This window comes from Vulpes lagopus, chromosome 4, assembly GCF_018345385.1.
Source record: "Vulpes lagopus strain Blue_001 chromosome 4, ASM1834538v1, whole genome shotgun sequence".
Taxonomy (NCBI): Eukaryota; Metazoa; Chordata; class Mammalia; order Carnivora; family Canidae; genus Vulpes; species Vulpes lagopus.
Genome location: NC_054827.1, coordinates 44,284,322 through 44,303,912, shown reverse-complemented (window position 1 = coordinate 44,303,912; position 19,591 = coordinate 44,284,322). Strand labels below are relative to the sequence as shown.

General features: G+C 58.7%; 1 protein-coding gene across 2 annotated transcripts in view; it reads left to right on the top strand.

The window, feature by feature from the left end:
- AGAP3 (ArfGAP with GTPase domain, ankyrin repeat and PH domain 3) overlaps positions 1-19,463 on the top strand; it is a 56,581-nt gene extending 37,118 nt beyond the window's left edge. The window contains exons 10-18 of one of the 2 annotated variants that reach the window (XM_041752157.1): positions 3,356-3,460; positions 9,450-9,618; positions 13,308-13,421; positions 15,117-15,254; positions 16,953-17,107; positions 17,190-17,280; positions 17,427-17,649; positions 18,329-18,584; positions 18,746-19,463. In XM_041752157.1, coding sequence (XP_041608091.1) covers positions 3,356-3,460; positions 9,450-9,618; positions 13,308-13,421; positions 15,117-15,254; positions 16,953-17,107; positions 17,190-17,280; positions 17,427-17,649; positions 18,329-18,584; positions 18,746-18,952 — 1,458 coding nt within the window. In that variant the 3' untranslated portion in view covers positions 18,953-19,463. The remainder of the gene's footprint in view (positions 1-3,355; positions 3,461-9,449; positions 9,619-13,307; positions 13,422-15,116; positions 15,255-16,952; positions 17,108-17,189; positions 17,281-17,426; positions 17,650-18,328; positions 18,585-18,745) is intronic. The other variant, XM_041752158.1, reaches the window with a different exon arrangement.
- The last annotated feature ends 128 nt before the right edge of the window (positions 19,464-19,591 follow it).

The following is a 19,591-nucleotide window of genomic DNA, read 5'->3' as shown; positions in this document are numbered from 1 at the left end:
ACAGAGGCCCGTCACTCTGCTTTGGGGGCAGGTGCTTTCTGAGCCTGATGCAACCACATAAACATTTAAGAAATAAAAGAACCCTTGCTCCAGGCCCCTTACTTTGAGACTAGCGTAGCCCCAAATGCCTCCTTCCTGTTCAGGGTGCAGGCTGGTGTGTCTGGTTCCCCGAATCCCCTACGTGGAGGGGAAGGAGAGCTGTAGGATGGGCTGTGAACTTGCATCTGGGGCTCCAGTCCAGCCGGGGGTCAGCTAGGTCACCTGTCTGGTATAGGCCTCCAAACCTCAGGGACCCTCTGTCGGAGCAGAGCCTGCCGGGCAGGAACCTGGGCGAGCTCTAGTGCTACCACAGGGTCACGCAGGACAATCAGGGTGTGCGTGCGTGGAGGTGGGGGCTAGCCACGCTCTGCTTTCCGGGGCCCTGTGGTGCCTCCCCCAGCCTCCAGCTGCCCAGGGCCAGTGTGGCCCCCTTCCTGCTCTCATGTCCCAGGCTCCCCATCCCATTCCTTCCCCCTCCCCCCCACTCCTGCTGGGAGTGGAGATTGCATTTCAGTTGCCATTTGCATTCCCAATCAATCCGGACTCCGCAATTAAGCCGGCTGGCGGAGCTGGGAGGGAGGCGGCGGCAGAACGGGTCCTCTGGGGGCTGTCGCCTCCGCACCGCTCCCATTCCGCCCCAGATTGCTTCCTGCTCTGCCGTGCGCAGCCGGCCGGCCAGGGAGGGGAGCAGGAACCCCTGTAGATCGTCTCCCTCCTTGGAAGGCAAGGATGTGAGAGGGAACGGGAGGTGCCCACCTCCCGGGTAGGCAGGCCTCTAGCCTGCCCGGCCTTTAACACTCCTTCTGTGTTGGGCGGGGGCTGGCAGGTGAGAGGCAGGTGAGGCAGGCTGGGGGGCGCGAGTGGGCAGCAGGTCGAGTCCCTGGCCAGCTGTGCTTGCTTTGCTCGCTTCCTCCTTCCATGCCTGCAGTCCTCCCACACCCTTGCTGACTGCTCACTGAGCTCGTTATCACTAGGCCACAGCGGCTCCCTGCTCCCTGCTTCCTCGGGATCAGGCCCAGGTGAAGGAGAGGCCAGAGTGCTGGCTAGGAAAGGGCCTCCCTGCTAGGTGGCCCCCTCCGCATTCTGACTCCTGATCCCCCTGATCCCCTGTGCGAGGCCGCACTCCCTACCTGCCAAGAAACTGAGGCCCAGGGGGATCCCTGGGTGGCTCAGCGGTTTGGCGCCTGCCTTCGGCCCAGGGCACGATCCTGGAGTCCCGGGATTGAGTCCTACATCAGGTTCCCTGCGTGGAGCCTGCTTCTCCCTCTGCCTGTGTCTCTGCCTCTCTCTCTCTCTCTCTTCTCTCATGAATAAATAAATAAAATCTTTAAAAAAAAGAAAAGAAAAGAAAAGAAATCGAGGCCCAGGTGGCTAAAGCCACTTGTTTGATGTTGAAGGCTAGTTGGTGGCAGAAGCAGGAGCAGAGCCTGGCTCCCCTTTGCCATGACTGGAGCTGGGACTGGACCCAGGAGGGCAGGGCTCAGGTGGGAAGGGTTTGAGAACAGAGGAATCCCCTCCGAAGGCCAAGAGGTGTGCAGGAGGGGTTGATGAGCCTCAGGTGAGCGACCCGCAGCCTCCGCCCAGCCCTTCCCAATGGCTCAGTGTGAGCCTGGGGGCCACCTTCTCCAGAATCTGACCCTTGGTCCTGAGGGGTGTTGTCTGCAGTCAGGGCAGAGGGAGCAGCTGTATTCTTGCTTCATTCTTGCCCAGAAGCAGATCACCGAGGCTCCTTCTCAAACTACAGGCAGGGGTCCAACTGCTTTCTGGACTGTTCCAGCCACACAGTCTAGTGACATTCCCATCAGTTCCACTTGTCTTGAGTTGCTCCTTGTGAGGATAGTCTCTCACGCTGATAGGGACCGGGTCTCAGGGTTTGTCCTCGGGCGGCCTGGGACTCCCAACTCGATCTCGTGTGACTGCACCTCCGTGTCACCTGTCGTGTGACAACAGTATCTGTCACTTGGGGGCAGCAGGAAGAGCGAGATGGAGAAAGGGAGGCATGGTAGCGAGGATGTGAAACATCTGTCTTAAGGTGGGAGACTCTTGGCTCCACCTTGGACCCTACGGGGCAGGTGAGGCAGGAGGTCCCGGTTGCCTGCTTGGCTCAACTCCTCCCCTGAGGACCAAGCCTTCTCTTCGGAAGAACATGGAGAACCTGCACCCTTGGGCCACAGGACCTTAGCCAGTGCTGTTTCCTCACCCTCAAATCTCTTAATCTCTGTTCTCCTTGTCTTCGGGCAGGGCCCTCCATTCCTCGAAGAGAAGCCACCCCAAAGCCACGACTTTGTGGCTTTAGGTCAGGGTTCAAGTTGTCAGGTCCCTTTTGGTGGTCGCTGGGGTGGCCTCTGGGGCCTCGCCTGCTCTCTCCTGGCCTCTGCCAACCCTGACTCCTCCCTGCTCCAGCCCCTACCTGGGTGGCTCTCTTGGGGAAGCTGTGTCTGGGGGCCTGGAGGGAAAGCTGCCTCTTCTCACCCTCCTGTGTTGGTAGGGGGCTTCCAGGGGTGATGCCAGTCTTGAGCTGCCACTGGGATCTGAGTGGCACTTTGTCCTCTCCCCGACCCCATCCTTTCCTCAGCCATTCTCCCATGCTGTCTGTCATTTCGGGGGGAGAGCCAGAGGTGGGCGAGGGTGTCTTCAGGGATGTCCTTAGAGGAAGGCCAAGGCCATCCTTGGGTCTGCCCTGCCCTGTAGCCTTCTCACTGTGGCCCGCTCCCCTTTCAGCATCTCTGATGGCCGCGGTCGACTGGCTTCTCCCCCTGTGCCCTACCACCAGACATTGGCTGAGGGTTTGCTGTGTCCCAAGCATTGGCACAGTGCTGAGCATGTGTCCGTGAACAAAACACACAAACGGCCTTGCTCTCAAGGAGTGCATGTGCGTCCCTCTGGTCCTCTCACCTCCAGGCTGAGTGTCTCACACGCACGGGGATTGGGTTGCTGAGCTCTGGGATTCTGCACTGCCTGCCCTGGGGAGTCTGAGGCATCCTGGGGTTGGTTAAGGGATTTTGGCCCTGGTCACCCACCCCTGGAGACCTATGAGCAGGAGTGTCACTGCCTGGAGACCACCCAAACCCTGGGCTCCTGGTGCTGACCTGGCTGCAAGGCCCAGGGTGGGGGGAGCTCCAGGTTGCTAGAGGACGGTCAGGGAGGGCTGAGCTCTGTGGAAGAGCCCGTCCGACCATCGGCTTCAGTCCCTTCTAGATGAGCAGAGTGGCCGTGGAGGACAGGGGATGGAGGTGTTACCTAGCGTCACTGGGACCTCTCGGGGCCTGTCATGTATGGGGCTGGCACCCGTCCCTGATCCAGCCTCTGTCCTCAGGGCATCCTGCTGAAGCGGAGTGGCAAATCCCTGAACAAGGAGTGGAAGAAGAAGTACGTGACGCTCTGTGACAACGGGCTCCTCACCTACCACCCCAGTTTGCACGTGAGTCTGGGCAGGGCAGGGCCAGAGGAGGAGGAGCAGGGGTAGGTGGGGGCTGACCTGGGACTGTGGGCAGGCTGACCTCAGCGAGTGCACATGGACTGGCCCTTAAAGGATCCCCGTGTGGTGGCTTGTGGCTCAGGAACCGCAAGACCTGGGCCTAGGCTAAGCACTCAACTGTGAGGCTCTGAGTGGTGGCTGAACCCTTTGGAGAAGACCCCTCCAGGGGTGGTTGCCGCTGGGCTAGGCTGCTGTGTGCAGTCAGGTCCTCCATCCTCCACCCCGCTTGTTGAAAGAGCTGGATTGGGCCCATTCATGTGGAATTGCTGAAGTTGGGGGTGCCGGGGGGTGCCAACCAGTTGTCTTTAGGGGAGCCACATCAGTGGGGGATCTCTGGGTTCCTGGGCCTGGGGTGATGGAGAGCCAGAGGGCAGTTCATCCGGGGCTGCTGAGAATGCCATGGGGGCTCCTGGGAAGGGGAGCGTGGGGCAGTGGTGGTAGTTGGAGGGGTCCAGAGGGTGTGTGGCCTCTGTCCCCGTGGGTGAGGGTGCACTGATTATAGAGTGGCCCTTGTGGCGGTTCCTCTACCCTTCCTGCCTCCCCCTCCCCTCACTGCGTGGCTCCGGCACACAGCTGTCACCAGAATCCATCTCTGTCACCGCCCCACTGTGGGGCTAATGAGTTCTCCTGTGAAGCCCCTCCAGCACAGCACGTGGGCCGGCCCCACCCCCGGCCCAGAAGCCCAGGGCCTGCCTCAGAAGGTCCCTTGCCTGCCTCTGCACAGAGTGTCAGGGAGGCCTGCCCCATGAGGTGCTGGGGTCCACGGTTCCAGCCAAGACCCGGTCCTTAGGGCACCGCCCCGACAGCCCTGCTGAGAAAACGCACCGAGACCTGGCTTGGGATGAGCCGGCGGGCGTCTGCATGGTCAGGACAGAACCCGGCCTTGCCCTCCTGGGTTTCTCCCCGTCTGGTTCCTCAGGCGCCGACCCTCACCCTTAACTCAGGCCACCACAAGTCACAATGTTCCCTCCTAGCGTCTTGTCCTCCACAGGGCGGGAGCTGGTGTTAGGCTGTGGGGGCGCTGAGGAGGGCCCATACCCGGCGACCATGGCGCAAGTCCAGAGCCACCTGGTCCTGCTGCTGAGTCAGTAAGAGAGAGCAGCAAGGCAACCAGCCAGAGCACCAGCACCACAGCTCAGGTGTCTCAGAAAGTCACGGGGCATCTTGCCCGTACAGGGCCTCTGCACTAGGAGGTTGGGAGAACCACTGTACTTCTCAGCTGAGAGGGGCCACCATGCCCATTCAGATGCCAGCCTGGTACCTCTGAGCTCCCAGCTGGTTGTACCCATCCCCTTTACCCCAGGCAGGATGTGCTGGGTCTCCTCAGGCAGCGTCTTGCCAGTGCATCTGGGAACTGGCCTGTCCGAAGCATCCCAGGTTCCCCTACCCGTGTTGGGGTGGCCTTGGCTTCCCAGCTTTGATGCATTCTTACCTGCTCTTTCTGCTTTGTGCTGCTCTGGCTGTGCGGTGTCCCCTTTGCTTGTCTCCGTGCCTCAGACAACGGAGGAAGCCCAGCGTGGAGGAAAGGTGACAGTAAAGGGTCTCAGCACATGGAGGAGTGTTCAGTGGTTATGTTGGGTTTAAGAAGGAAAGGAAGAAAAGGTTCCTGGAGGGAACTGCTGCTTTTACGCTCAACAGTCTAGAGAGCAGAAGCTTGGTGGGGTCTTGTCTGTTGCATCATCAGAGTCAGCCAGTGGCTGAGCTGTTACCTGGACCTGTGACTTTGACGTTACCCAGATTTTTCCGCACCATGCTCAGACCTCCTGCCTTTGGGCCTAGCTGAGAAAGTGACTGGAGAGTTAACATCCAGGCAGTTGTTGCCTAGACAGGAGGATGGAGGGAACCGACGGGTACCCCTGCCTGGGCCAGGCTGGGTGTCTGAGTGTCCCAGAGGCCCCTCCAGCACCATGCTCATTGGACTGTGTTGTGCGCTTTGGTGCGTTCAGGAGCCTGGGACAGGGTCTGGGTGGCGGCAGCTTCCAGGCCTGTCCTTGCTTTCTTGCAGGGTGAGTCTAAGAGGCAGGTGGCTCTGCTGGCCTGTCCCCTGCCAGGCCTCCTCTTGTCTTGTGGGCTGCAGGACCTTGTGAAGAGGTTCAGTGAAGGGCTTCTCTGAGACCCAAGGCGCCTTGTCAGCTTTTCACCAGCTGTCCATTGGTTCTGGAATCAAAGTATAGGTCTTCTTCTGTACCTTCCCAGGAGGGGCTGGTACACGCAGGTAGCAGTGGTGTTGCCCTGTGGATGCTTCTTTTCCCTCTCGGAAGATGCAGATCAGGTCCAAACAGTGTGGGAGCAGGAGCGGGAGTGGTGCAGGTAGGAGCGAAGGCCAGAACGGGGCCAGAACAGGGGTGTTGTGTGCTGCTTCACCAGCAGGGCTTGAGTTTACTGCTAGCGAAGGCTGTCTGCCCCTCTTGCATCCTGACTCCTCTGGACTCCATCCTGCTGCAGCAGCAGCTGCACTCATGTGTGCTTCCTGACCTGCCTCCATCCCCCCTTCCCCATCTCCCCACCTCCCCATTACTGCCAGCAGGGACCTCACCCCACCCTGGGGAGCCACCTGGCTTCTTGGGAGGTTCCCTCCTGCCCGGCAGGTGCAGAGGAAGGGCCGTCCATAGCCCCAGAGGTGCACACACTACTCATGGCCCGTCTGCCGCCACCGTGCGGACCGCTCCCTCCTGCAGCCTAGAGGGCAGGGGTGTCCATGAGTCACCTAGTGCCTGGAGGCTGGGCACCGCTGGGCTCATGGAGGAAGGGCTGGTGGGCAGGCCTCAAGCCTTCCACCCCATCCTCGCCTGGCCCAAGAGAGCCCGCCACAGCCTCCCCCATTTTGCAGCCAGCGGAGCCATTCACACAATCACCTTCTGTTAATTCTATCTGCAACATCAATTAAATTGTTTGTAGAAACTAATTGAATGTGGCTTAATCACACATCTTAATAGCTTTCCACGCTCTGAACTCGTTGTTAATTCCAGTAATAAAACGAGATGAGAACGCTGGCTGGGTAATTAGCGAGGAGGCTGGGGAAGAAATTGCTGTTTGATGGTGGGTAATAAAGGCAGCCGTGGTGACCGCTCTCCTGAGCAGCCGCTGCCACCGCCACCGCCGAGCTCCCCGTTCTGCTGACGGAGGGAAACGCTGTTGCTCTGCCCCCGATGTCCTCGTCCCTGCTGCCGCTCCTTGCGTTCCGCAGCACGCTGTCCTTGTGCCAGGCTCTGTCTCCCACCTTGGCTCCAGAGCTGGCCTGGCACAGCGTGTGGAGAGGGGTGCTATGGGTGCTGGCCTGCACCGCACGGGAGCACCTGTCCTGTGTGGTCGGAGTGGCCAGTCCCCTGACATCGGTTCTGGCTACTTGGCCCCGGAGTTCCTCTGTGCAACTGTTGTTCTTGGCACGGGGTCAGCCTGGGCATCCCAGGACTGCCACGGGGCTTGAACTGTGCAGCTGCTGTGACCTCTTTGTGAACTAGAGCAGCCCTAGCCCCTCCCCCAGGAGAGGGACCGCAGCTGTGCCTTCGGCCCAGCCAGCTGTTGACAGTTGTCTGGAACAGCCAATCCAAGATGTGACTGTGTGCAGGGACCTGGGACGGGTGCATACCGAGGCGAGTCAGTGGGATGTTGGGCTTGGACTAAGGAGGGCTTGAGACTCAGGTTGATGCTGGATGCCGGGCTGAGAGCAAGACCACAGGGCCAGCGGGGACTGAGTTTGCTGGGGGCGGATGGATTGAGGGCACACTGTCTCTGTCTCCCAGGTTTGTGCCTCTCTGAGCCACCAGGGCAAGGTTAGAACTGGGGTCAGGGCCCTGACAGCGTGGAGCAGAATGGGGCTGAGAGCTTGTCATAGGGCTCCTCCCTTGGGTGGAGGTGGCTCCTCTTGACTTCTCCGATGTCATTCTGTGGTTCTGACACGTGAAGCAAACACGCTCAGAGCAGGGTGTGCCTAAGGCCCGGCACCTGGCTCCGTGCCTCCCAAGGGACTAGGTGGTGGTGGGGGTGTGGGGGGTGTAGACACAGCCCAGAGCTTCATGGAAGGGAGTTTTTTCGTGGGCACACGCTAGTGGGGGGCCACTCCTCCTTTGTGCCTGATGAGGCCCCTCTGTCCTGAAGGGCCCTGTGCCTGTGGAGGTGTCGGAGCCACTTGGAGTATAAGGTAGCCACGGGCCTGGTGGGGCCTCGTGACAGTAGGACTTGGCTGGTGAGGTCAGCGTGCTATCATCAGTGGCGCCCTTTCGTCCCTGCCATGAGTCTTTTCCCCTCATGACCTGCAGTCTGATGACCGGGGTGCAGGAGGGGGCCTGGCATTGCATTCTGTCTCCTCATTTTTGCTCCTGTTCTTAACTGGAAACTTGCATGTTCTCTTAGCTCCTTGGGGCCAGATGACCCCTTTCTGCTTGATGTTCTCTTGGTCATTCCCAGAGTGAGGGCCAGCCTTAAACTTGCTCCTTCAAGCTGGCCAACATTCCCCACCTGTTCTCTCAAGCAGAGGACACTGCCCCTTTTCTCTGAAGCTAAAGGGTGAGAAGGTAGGAGAGCTGCTGGGTGACATCCCAAAGTGGGTGAAGGTACGGGGGCTGCGGGCTCTTGCAGACACGGAGACGGGGCCTCAAGGAAGCTCTCTTGGGAGGAGAGCAGATCGGAGTCTCCTCAGCGGAATTCCATTCCAAGTTCAGCTGGCACCACCCACCCAGATCCTGTTCTCCAGAGGAGTTTTGATCACATTTTATCAGGGACGCTAGCTGGGAACTGCGGAGGAACTTGCTGGTGACAGAAGCGAGGAAATGGGTCAGCCATGCGGAAGGCGCCAGCAGAAGCAGTGGGGGGCCTTGGTTGGGCTCAAGGTTAAAGCCCGAAGCTCTTAAGGGGAGGGGCCAGCCTCTGCTCTGTGGTCCCCAAGTTGCCACTCCACTGTGGGACTCCCAGGCCAGAATCAAGACGGCAGGAACGGCGGGGGCCCAGGTGCTGAGCGGCCCCCACGCTTGGGATCCCCACCCAGTCGTCCATGTCTGGGGCCCTCTGGGTGCTGACTTGAAGTCAGGATGCATTCCTGGGTTGAGGAAGTCTGCCTTCAGGGCACAGCCTCCGCAACCTGCAGAGCCTGGGCTGGAGTCTGGTTCTGCTACCTTTCGATTTGTGCCCTTGGGCAGAGAAACCTTTGCGAGCCTCTGTCTTACTGCTGTAAAGTGGCTCTGGTGACGCCCAGTCCCGGGAAGGTGAACTGTGATCCGCACCTGCAGTGTCCCGAGCACGGGCAGCTGATGGTGTGATGGTAATGGTTATTTGGCTGACTGGATGCCCGCTGCTCTCTGTGGAACCATGGACCCTTCTCTGTACTGTCAGAACAGCAAAAAGCATCAAAGGCTCCTTTTAAACTGTTCAGTAGATCCTTACCATCGTCGGGCACTGTTGTCAGGATGGAGGACTGTTCGAGGCTTGAAGGATTCCCCGTGCCCCAGTGGTGGTGGTGGAAGCTTCTGAAACCACGGCCGAGGTACTCGGTGACTAGGCCCCCCGTGGCCTGGGGCTGCCCCACCGTCTGCGTCCTTTGGAATATGTCAGTTCCTCTTCTGGCCATGCGGGCCTTCTCTTCCTGCCTCCCATCTCGGCCGTATACTTGCCCTCCCTCGTGGTGCCTCCTGAGCGGTCTTTCCTAAAGGAGCCCTGTGCCTCGGGGCTGTGCTCCACACACCCCCCACCTCTGCCGATGGTGTCCCCCCACCCCATCCCTGCTGTGTCTTGCCCAGCAGATTGGGTGTCATCCACACATGGAGATACTCTGTGAGCTTCACCGTCTGGTTTTTTAAAATTTAGGCTTTCCCTCTCCTTCTGTTTCTTCCAGCACAGGGGGAGAGATCTCTAGGAGTTGGTTGGTCAGTGTCAAAGTGCAGCCAGAGAGTGACCTGCCCTAATGAATGTTCATCTATTTTATCCGCATGGCCCTCAGGATTACATGCAGAACATCCATGGCAAGGAGATTGACCTGCTACGGACCACAGTGAAAGTGCCAGGGAAGCGCCTGCCCCGAGCCACACCTGCCACAGCCCCAGGCACCAGCCCCCGGGCCAATGGACTGGCCTTGGATCGGAGTAACACACAGCTGGGTGGGGGCACAGGTGAGGTGGCTGCTGGGGGCAGGGTGGTGGGGGGTGCGTGGAGAGCCTTGCTTCCTCACTCTGCAAGATTGGGGAGTGTGGCTGTGGAGGCCTGAAAAGGTAGGTGCTGTGGGGCTTTGCTCTTTCTCAGCCTGGGTCCTCAGGGCTCCTGTCATGTTTGCCACCCAGTCATGCTGCAAGACGAGGTCAGCCAAATGCATTTGCCAAAGTGCTGCCCTCGTGGGAGTTGGTAGAGGTAGCAGCAGCCAGTATACAGCCTGGTGGGTGATTTGGAGATCGAGATAGGGCCAGACAGCCTCATGCTGACAGGTGCTGTTAGTGGTCCTTGGGCCAGGGCAGGTGATGGTGGGAACAGGGCCTCTAGCACACATAGCCAGCATCTCAAGCAGGTGTGCTGTGTGGGGAGGGAGGGAGGGAGCCAGAAGGGGTTCACTTGGCAAATGTTCTAGGGTCTGCAGCGAGAGGTAGGGTCTTTGCTCAGAGAGGAATGAGTTTAGAGAGGAGCTAGAAGCCAGGTAGGCTCTACCACAGGCTTAGCTGTGTGGAAAAAAGAGCTAGAGCCCGAGAGGGTGGGAATCTGGGGTGCACTGGTTTCTCCTTGACCGGTTCTTACCTTTTCAGATGATACTATGAGTCCAGGTGAATAATACTTACGTTGCTTTCTGTTCCTGGCTCGCCCTGCCTTGCTGGGCCTCTGAGGCTCCAAAGCCACATTGCTGTCCCTCCCACACCTAGTCCCCTCGCCCCAGATCTGCCTTGGCTTCTGGACCCTTATTCCCAAGACTTCAGTATCCCCGATGCTGTCCTAGGTGATTGGCTCTTCTTTTCCCTGGATGCAGAAACAGCTGCTTAAGAAACTGTCCTGCCCCCTAGGGACTGCAACTGTGTCCCTGCCCTAGGGACTGGCTCTTGGTGCAGGGGTGCTGCCTTTCCCAGAGGCCATGTGGGGACCAGGGGCACTTGTGCTTATCATAGTAATAGGCTGCTGAGGACATTCAGTGCACAGGGGCCTGGGTACTAAGTCCTTGGAATGGGAGCAGGCCCCGGAGAACTGCCCCCGTCAAAGTGCTGATAGGACCCGCATTGAGCAGCTCTGGGTTCAGAGAAGAGGTCAGACAATGGCCTCCTGAGCATGCTCTTTGCTGGAGGCAAGGAGCACTTGGCACCCCTACTCTGTGGCGTTTGTTCAGTCGCCGCTGACCAGTCTGGAGGCGCTGGGAGAGACATGGGAGGAGCTGCCCTCTGCTGACAGAGGTGGCCAGATGCAGTAGATCTACTCTGTGTCAAGCCCATTTGGAGCTCCGTCAAGTTGAGATTATCATCCCCACTTAATGGATTAGGAAACCAATGCTCAGCGAGATTGAATAACTAGTCTGTAAAATTCCACAGTAAGTGGGGCTTTGAGAATGGGGCTTTGAACCTAGAACTGTGCCTGACTTTTGAAAAGCCATGTTTTATCCTCTGAGCCATCTCAGCTCAGAGAGAAGCCCTTGAATTGTGCAGAGTGTTTTAGTGGATTTAGGGAAGCAAGGAGGGTAATGAGAAAGGTATCCACTCGTCTCAGGGCCGGGATGGGGGTGCTCTAGGGAGGGGTTGAATGGCAAAAACAGGCCCTGCGCCTTCCTCAGTGCTCTGCCTAGAGAGCTGGGTCAGGGCTGCTGGGGAATCACTGCCAGGCATGGGCAGGAGGCTGGGGCTCAGCCAGGGCCCCGAGCAATTCCAGAGCTGCATGCACACAGGGAGAGGAGCAGCCTCTGATCTGGCATGGGGTTTCTTGTTTCCTACCCAAGGAGGAAGGAGGGGATGAGCCTTTCCTTGAAGTCAGGTAGCAAGACTGTGCTTTTTCCCCAAAGAGGCAGAGAAACAGTAACAAGCTCTGTCCTGTCATAATCCTGGGCCATCAGAGCCTTCCCTGGGGAGGGGGGGCAGAGGTGCACATGGAGAAGAGACACACGACACCCACAGACACTCGCCCACGGCCCCAGAACACACGGACGGGCATTTACCCAAGCCCGTGTCCCCTCCACCGCACGCTGACACCGACCTCATGCACACTCACACATGTCTCCCGCTCACCGGGCGATGTTAACATCTCATTATCTTTGTTACTGTAATTACATTATCCGCTGCTTTATGCAGAATTATCCTCCGAGGACTAATTGATGGCTCCATGTTTAATTCATTAATCATTAGCATCAAATTCGACAATTACAGTGCACACTGATTGTGGGATTGCAGGCGTAATGAGGGGAGAATTAACAAAGAAAAGGGAAAGCACTTTCCCTCCCTTGGGGTTTTGAGTTGGGGGTCTTGGGGAGGAAGTTGGGCCTGTGAGGTCTTTGGGTGGGGCTCAGGTCGAGGCAGGGATGAGATTTAGAACCCAGGAGGGCACGGAAGCAGGAGAGGCGTGGGATGAAGCAGGGTCTCTGGGAATTTAGGGAATTGCATCTGCTGCCCTAAAGGTCTCCTGCCAGGGAGCCGAGGGTACCCTGAGAAAGGCCAGGTTTGCAGGGACCCGATAGGCCCGAGCAGGGGTGGGGCGGGATTCTGCAGAGGAAGTATCAGCATGTGGCCTTGGGGGTCTGGAAATGGGGCAGCCTGGCTGGCAGTGTTGGCACCACACGTATATTCATAAGCACTTACTGTGTGTCTGGTCCTGCCTTGGGTGTTATGATGAATACAAGAGAAACACAAAACTTGCCTTCCACCTTTCTGCATCAGATTATCCTCCGAGCGTTAGGGATGTCTGGCCTGTTTCTTTACCTTCTAGGGGCTTCAGCTCAGAGCTTCCATCCCTAGGCTTCCAGAAACTCCATCCCTGTCCTCCCAGGACTGGTTAGAGGCTGAGTTTGTCACCTGCTCTGTTGCAGTTGGTCCAGCTCCAGGCCCTATCTCTGCCTCCCTTACTAACCTCCCATACCTGGCCAACTCTTCCGCTCTCGGTTCAGACCTCGCCACTGGCCTACCTGTCCTCAGACTTCCCACCACCGCCGCCGTCTAGCCTCAGTCCCTGTCCTTAGGTGGACTGAGGTGACAGGGCAGCGGAGGCCCTGTGGCTGCCCCATGGGCTCCCTGTTAGTGACTCCAGTGCTGAGGGCACAGGGGCCCGGCCGCTTCCACTGCCAGGCCCTGGCACTCCTGGAGCCTTTCGTTCCCCTTGGCTCTGCCATTCTTCCCTGATGGGAAACGAAAGATTAATTTTCTCCAGCCCAACAGGATAATTACTAATACTAATTAGACATAATTACTTGAATCTGATACACTTATTTCTCGTCAGAATGGCACCAAAGCTGAGGCAAAGCAAATGGCATATGTGGACTTATAATGTGTGGTGCAGGGGCCTGATCTGGAGGGAGAGGGGGCTGAGAATGATGGCCAGACAAGCGCTATGGTGACGGGGGTGTCAGGACTGTGTGCCCCCCTCTTCTGGCTCACAGCAAGGGGATGAGGTGTCCACTCTCTTCATGGAGAGGAGTGTGAGGTGTGGGACCAGCTGCTTCCTGGGGGGTGGGGGGCCGGCAAGGCCTCTCCGTCTCCAGTAAGCCTGGCCGGTACCTGGTAAATCCCTCGTTTTTGGTCAGTATTCTGCTAGAATTTCTCAAGTTCTGCCTGCAGCCTTATCTTCAGGAAAGTCTGTGTAGCCCTTCCCCAGCCTCCCTTCCCAGTCTGACCCTTCCCCCCACCCCCAGGTGCCCCCTACTCGGCCAGCAACTCGGCCTGGGCTGGCCCTCGCCCTGAGGGCCTGCACCAGCGCTCCTGCTCCGTTTCCAGCGCCGACCAGTGGAGTGATGCCCTGCCCCCAGGTACGCAGGACCCCATAAGCAGAGGAGGGCAGCCAGGGAGCAACCCCAGCCTGGGTGCCGAGGGGAGGGGCCCAGCAGAGCTTGCTTCGAGGGAGGCCAGTGCTGCGGGGGGGTCTAGAAGTGGAGGAGGGGCTCTCTGTATCCCTGCTCCAGCAACCAGGGGCGGAGGCTTCCTGGCCCTCAAGCCCTTTGCTGCCCCCAGGCCCTGCCAGTGGCTGGCTGGCTGGTGCCAGAGACCTTCCCTCTGCAGCTTCTCTGCCCACCCGCCGCTGTCCCTAGGCAGTGCTGGTGGCGGCTCCCGCATCCCCATCAGCCCCCTGCGCAGCCAGCTCATCAGCCTCACCGCGGGGGGGACAGGGAAGCGGCTGAGCAGGGAGGTCGTCGGAGGCTGGGGGCTTTACACACGTTTTGAAGGCGGCAACTTGCCTGCCATGGAGGGGGTGGTCCTAGAGATAGGATCCAGGATCCAGAAGGTAGTCCTCGCCTCCTACCCCCACCTGGCCCGGCCTGCCTGAGGCCCCATCCTGTCTAGCTGATCAAAAGTCTACCTTTCCTCCCCCATCCCACCGTCCAACCACTTTCCTGGGCTCTTCATTTTCTCCCCCTTTCATCCATTTTTGTGCCCAGCTCACATCTCAGCTCCTCCTTCCCCTTATTTCGTCTCCCTGCCCCTTCAGTGAGCACTGCTGCACGTGTGTACACAGACACACACACACACACACACATACTCTCCCTGCTCCCCCCTGCTCTCACCCATACCCTAGCCATTTGTACCCTAACTTTTTGTACCCTAACCGTTTGGGTCAGCAGTTCTGCAGGCTAAAAGGGAGGTGGGCACAGCTCCCTGGCCCCTCAGGCACACCTGCTCCTCCCACTTTGCCTCCAGCTGGGGGCAGTAGTGCCAGGGCTCCCCCACCCCCAGGCCTGTAAACTTCCTGAATTGTCTCCCCAAACCCTTCACAGGCCCCCACCCCTCAGCAGCACTCACCCCCAGTCTGAACTCTGACAGTCTTAAGGAACTGGGTGCTCCCAGCACAGGGAATCTCCCCACCTCCTGATCTAAGTCCCAGCCTGGGGGGGGGGGGTGTGAAGGGGTGACTGGAGGGCTTGAGAAGGGGAGCTGAGGGCGCTTCCCAGAGCCACTGTCCTGACGGCCACGGCCTGGCCTCCATGGGGCCCCTGTGTAGAGTCTGGAAGGAGGAAGGCAAGCAGGGAGGGAGCGTGTCTGCCTCTAATGAAGTTTGACATTTAGTGGTGAGCGCCGGGCGGGGTGTGGGAGACGGAGCTTGATTAGCGCGCTCTAATTGACAGTAATTAGGCAGCTCCCTGATTGTTTCTAATTCTGCTATTAATTGTGAGGAGCGGGGAGTGTGATTGAGGATAAATTTGGTGCGGAGCTGCTGGGGCTTCAGCTCCCTGTGAGTTCCCTGGGCCGCCTTCCGCCCCTCCGGGCTGACGATTCCTCCCTGCCTTCATCCTGCGCTGCTGCCCAAGTTCCCTACATTCTCCTGTCCTCACCTTCTTCTCCATCCAGGGCTGGGGAAGCTTTGGGGTTGGGACTGGCTGCGCAGACCCTGTCCCCAGGTGGTCCGGCTGCTGGGCAGGGTGGAGCTCCCAGCGGCACTAGGCAGGTCTTGTGCTCTGCACCCCCCACCCTCCCCTCTTCCCACACTTTTCCACCTCTCCCCTCACCAGCCAGTGGCCCAGCTGAGGTGCTCAGTTCCAGCCCCAAGCTGGAGCCTCCCCCATCTCCCCACTCCAACCGGAAGAAGCACCGGCGGAAAAAGAGCACCGGGACCCCCCGACCAGACGGCCCCAGCAGTGCTGCTGAAGGTTAGGGGGACCTACAGGGAAATGGGCACAGGAGGTGGGCTGTGGGATTCGGGGGCAGTACCCTCAACACCATTTTTTTTTTCCATTTTAGAGTTAAGTGCCTTGTGATAATTAGCAATATTATCACATTTTCACTTCCTTTGGTAATGTAGACTTAGTATCTTAGGAAAGCTCTTTCTTCTGCGTAATTTAAACCCTTTCTACTAAAATGTGAGTTTCTCTTTTATTCCTTATAGAAGGTAAAACACAGCAGGCGGCTACTCTAGTAGCTCTTCCAAGGCTTGTGGGCAGGACCTATGTTTTCTGTATCTCTTGTATCACCCATTGAGTTTAATGAGTGCTGGGCATATAGTAGGTGCTTAATACGTGTGTAGTAATTGGCTGAGTCTCTCCTTACTCATCATTAAACTAAGGAATTCCAGCTCCTCAAACATTTTTCCATAGGGCCTTTTTCATAACCTGTGTTGATCATAGCACTTGTCCTCTGATTGTCTCCAAAGTTATCTTCAAAATGTTCCTCCTCTCAGTGGTTGGAGCCTCTTTGCTCCCAAATTTAACTTCTGCTGATGGCATAGGGTCTCACTTGTGCTCCGACTGCCAGGGGTAGGGATGTGGGCAGGAGGGCAGAGATCACCTCTGGGGAGGACCTACCTTCCCCAGCCTACCTGCAGTGTAGTGATGCTTAGCATTCATGGCATGGGGTCCACTGTGCCAGGGAACTGAGCCCCTAAGGGTGAGTGATCATGACTGTGTGGCTCAGGGGCGGTGCTGGAAGGTGAGGTGGGATGGTGGAGCCCGGGGGAAAGAAGGGGTACCAGCACTCTTCTAGGAGGTGGTTCCCATGGAGGGTGCCTGTAGAGTAGGACCCATGCCTCAGGCCTCTGCCTCTAGCCCAGCACCGGGCCTCCCCCCAGGTACCGGAGTTCTCTCTGCAGCCCCCGCCACACATTCCCGCTGCTTGTTAGGAATCGTTCACCCATAGGGTAGTGACCACTGGCAGACAGGTTCCTGGAGCTGTGTTCCGTTGGCCTAGGGGAGCAGAGCTTGGAGGAGCTTCACCACATTGCTTGGGGCCACAGTCCAGCCTGCAGTGTTTGTCACTGGAGCTGTCCCCATGTCCCTGTCTGCTCACACATCCCAGTTTGTGGGGAAAACCTCTCCTCCTCTCCCCATCCACTTGTCCTTCCTGCCTGTCTATGCCATGGTAGTGGGGGAGGGGCCTGGCTCCCAGGAGCCCCACACTGACGCCGTCAGGAATATTGGGTTTAATGAGCTGCAAAATGAGGCGGCTGCAGCTGACATATACGGATGGTGCCCACACCCGCCTTCCTCCACCCTCCCGGCATTGCCTCCTAGTGCCCCATTGCATCCTTCTCCAGACACTCCACTCTGCTTTCTCCAGGAAGCACCCCACTCTGAATCCCAGACACATTCTTGGCAGTGCCAGGGAGGCAAAATCCTTGCACCCCGCCTCTCCACCCAGGCTCCACAGGTGGTTAGGAGTAGAGGACTTGAGGGCTCCTCTGCACAACTACAAGTTGCCCCCGGGAACATGGCCTTTGAGGCCAGCGATAGAGGAAAGAGGAGGAGAGGCAGGAAAGCAGGAGAGAGCATAGAATTGTGGTGATTACATGTCCCTGGCTGCGTGCGTGGTGGGCACCCTGCCCTGACGGAGATAAACACCCTTGTCTCCCACAGATGCAGAGGAGTCATTTGAGTTTGTGGTGGTGTCCCTCACTGGGCAGACGTGGCACTTCGAGGCCTCAACAGCAGAGGAGCGGGAGCTGTGGGTACAGAGCGTGCAGGCCCAGATCCTCGCCAGCCTGCAGGGCTGCCGCAGTGCCAAGGACAAGGTTGGCACGGAGGCCCAAGTGGGGTGGGACCCAAGGCGGCCTTGTGACTGACCAGCCACCTCTCATCTCTCCCACTGCGCAGACTCGGCTGGGGAACCAAAACGCAGCTCTGGCCGTGCAGGCCGTCCGTACCGTTCGTGGCAATAGCTTCTGTATCGACTGTGATGCCCCCAGTGAGTGCAAAGGCCAGCAGGGCTGGGGTTGGGGCGGCTTTAAGAAAGCTTGACAAGGGGCTTGCAGTTGGCCAGGGCAGAGGACTTTCCTGGTGTTCTCATTCCGGTTGCCCATGGACTTCATGATGCTTCCTCTCCTCACCTAGATCCAGACTGGGCCAGCTTGAACCTGGGTGCCCTGATGTGCATTGAGTGCTCAGGGACCCACCGACATCTGGGGGCTCACCTGTCCCGGGTCCGCTCCCTGGACCTTGATGACTGGCCACCCGAGTTGCTGGCTGTCATGACCGCGATGGGCAATGCCCTGGCCAACAGCGTCTGGGAGGGGGCCCTGGATGGCTATGCCAAGCCTGGGCCTGATGCCTGCAGGTGAGTGGCTGCAGGAGGCAGGGGTGCCCTGAAGCTGGCCAGGAAGGGTGGGGGTGTTGGTGCTCTGGTGTGAGGAAGATAGAGATGGCGCCTGGGTGGCTACAGCAGTGCTCCAAGGGTTAAAAGTGGCCGTTGCTCTGCTTGGCAGTTGGCCCCTTGGGGTGCCCCTCCCCCTCCCTGCCTGTCACTCAGGCTCCTCACAACAAGAGGCCCTTTCTGAGCCTTATCAGCAGGTCAGGGGCCAGCAGGAGGCGCATGCGCAGGGCCCTATCGCTCTGTGGCGTGAAGGCCCTAGCCGGAGCTCTGAGATGGGGAGAATGGGTGGGAGATAGGATGGTGCCTGGGCCCCTGGTGGAGGCCCCCCACCCCCTTTGTTCCAGCAGGGCCAGATAAGCTACTACGGGAGCCCTGCCTGAAATCTCGCTGCCCTCTCAGCCCCCTACGTCCCTACCGCCCCCCAAGGGGCCTCTCTTCAGTGTTCCTTCCTTTCAGCTTCTCCCACCCCCTTTGCGTTACCTGCTGTATGCCGTCCATTTCTTCACTGCTCCATCCTATGCTGTTTCTTCCTGTTCCCCTTTGGGGTGGGGTGTCTGTGTAATTCCCTGACTGCCTGCCCCGGCCCCCACCCACTGGCTCGGGCCCTTCCTTGGCTCATGCCTGGATGGACCTGTGGTTGCAGAGAGGAGAAGGAGCGCTGGATACGGGCCAAGTATGAACAGAAGCTCTTCCTGGCCCCGCTGCCGAGCTCGGACGTGCCGCTGGGGCAGCAGCTGCTCCGGGCCGTGGTGGAGGATGACCTGCGGCTGCTGGTGATGCTGCTGGCACACGGGTCCAAGGAGGAGGTGAACGAGACCTATGGGGATGGGGACGGGCGGACGGCTCTCCATCTCTCCAGCGCCATGGCCAATGTGGTCTTCACACAACTGCTCATCTGGGTGAGTTGTGGGCTCCCTCCTTGCCTTTCCATTCCCGGCCCCACCCTTGAGGGTGCCTCTGGCCTATCCAATTTCCTTTCTGCCCCAGCCCTTTGAAAGCCACCTCTCCTTACCTCCCCAAGAACTTCATGCCAACTGTGAAAATGTGCTTTCTCCTGCAGTATGGGGTGGATGTGAGGAGCCGGGACGCCCGGGGCCTGACTCCACTGGCCTATGCTCGTCGGGCTGGCAGCCAGGAGTGTGCAGACATCTTGATCCAGCATGGCTGCCCTGGGGAGGGCTGTGGCTTAGCACCTACCCCCAGCAGAGAGCCTGCCAATGGTACCAGCACCTCTGCGGAGCTGCACCGAAGTCCTAGCCTTCTCTAAGGCCCACGAAGAGGGCAGAGGGGCCAGAAGGACTCCGTGGTCTGGGGCCCCTCCTCCCTACAGGCACGGCAGGGGATGCCAAGACACAGAGACTGAGAAGCGGGGACACGCAGAAAGGAAGAAGGAGAGGAAACAAGGACGAGTCAAACGAGACAGAGGAACCAGAGGGGGCCTCTGGGATTTGAGCTGCAGCGGATTGGGAGTGGAGCTATTCTAGCCCTCTGCCCTATGGTGCCACTGAAAAGGGACAGGACCCTTTGGAGGTACCTGTGAGGAGAGGGGAGCAGGACCTCTCCCTCCTCCAGATTCCTACCTTCTACTGCCAGCCCCCTGCAAGCCTTCATCCTAAAATGGAGCTTGGACGGATAGGGCACAGGTTGGGGGGGTTGCTGGAGAAGAGACACGAGGAGGCGATCTGTGAGTCCCGTGTAAATTTGTATATTGGAATATTTATGTTTGTGTACATATCCGGTGTGTGTGTATGATGAGCCAGTAAACCAGACTGTGTGGCCTTGTGTTCCCCTTTGTATCTCTGCCCTCCCAGAAATGCCCGTCAGCTCCACTTCCGTGCCACTGTCTTCTCTTGTCTGTATCTGGGACTAATTTGAGCTTGTCAGTAGCCCCGGCAGGCAAACCCTG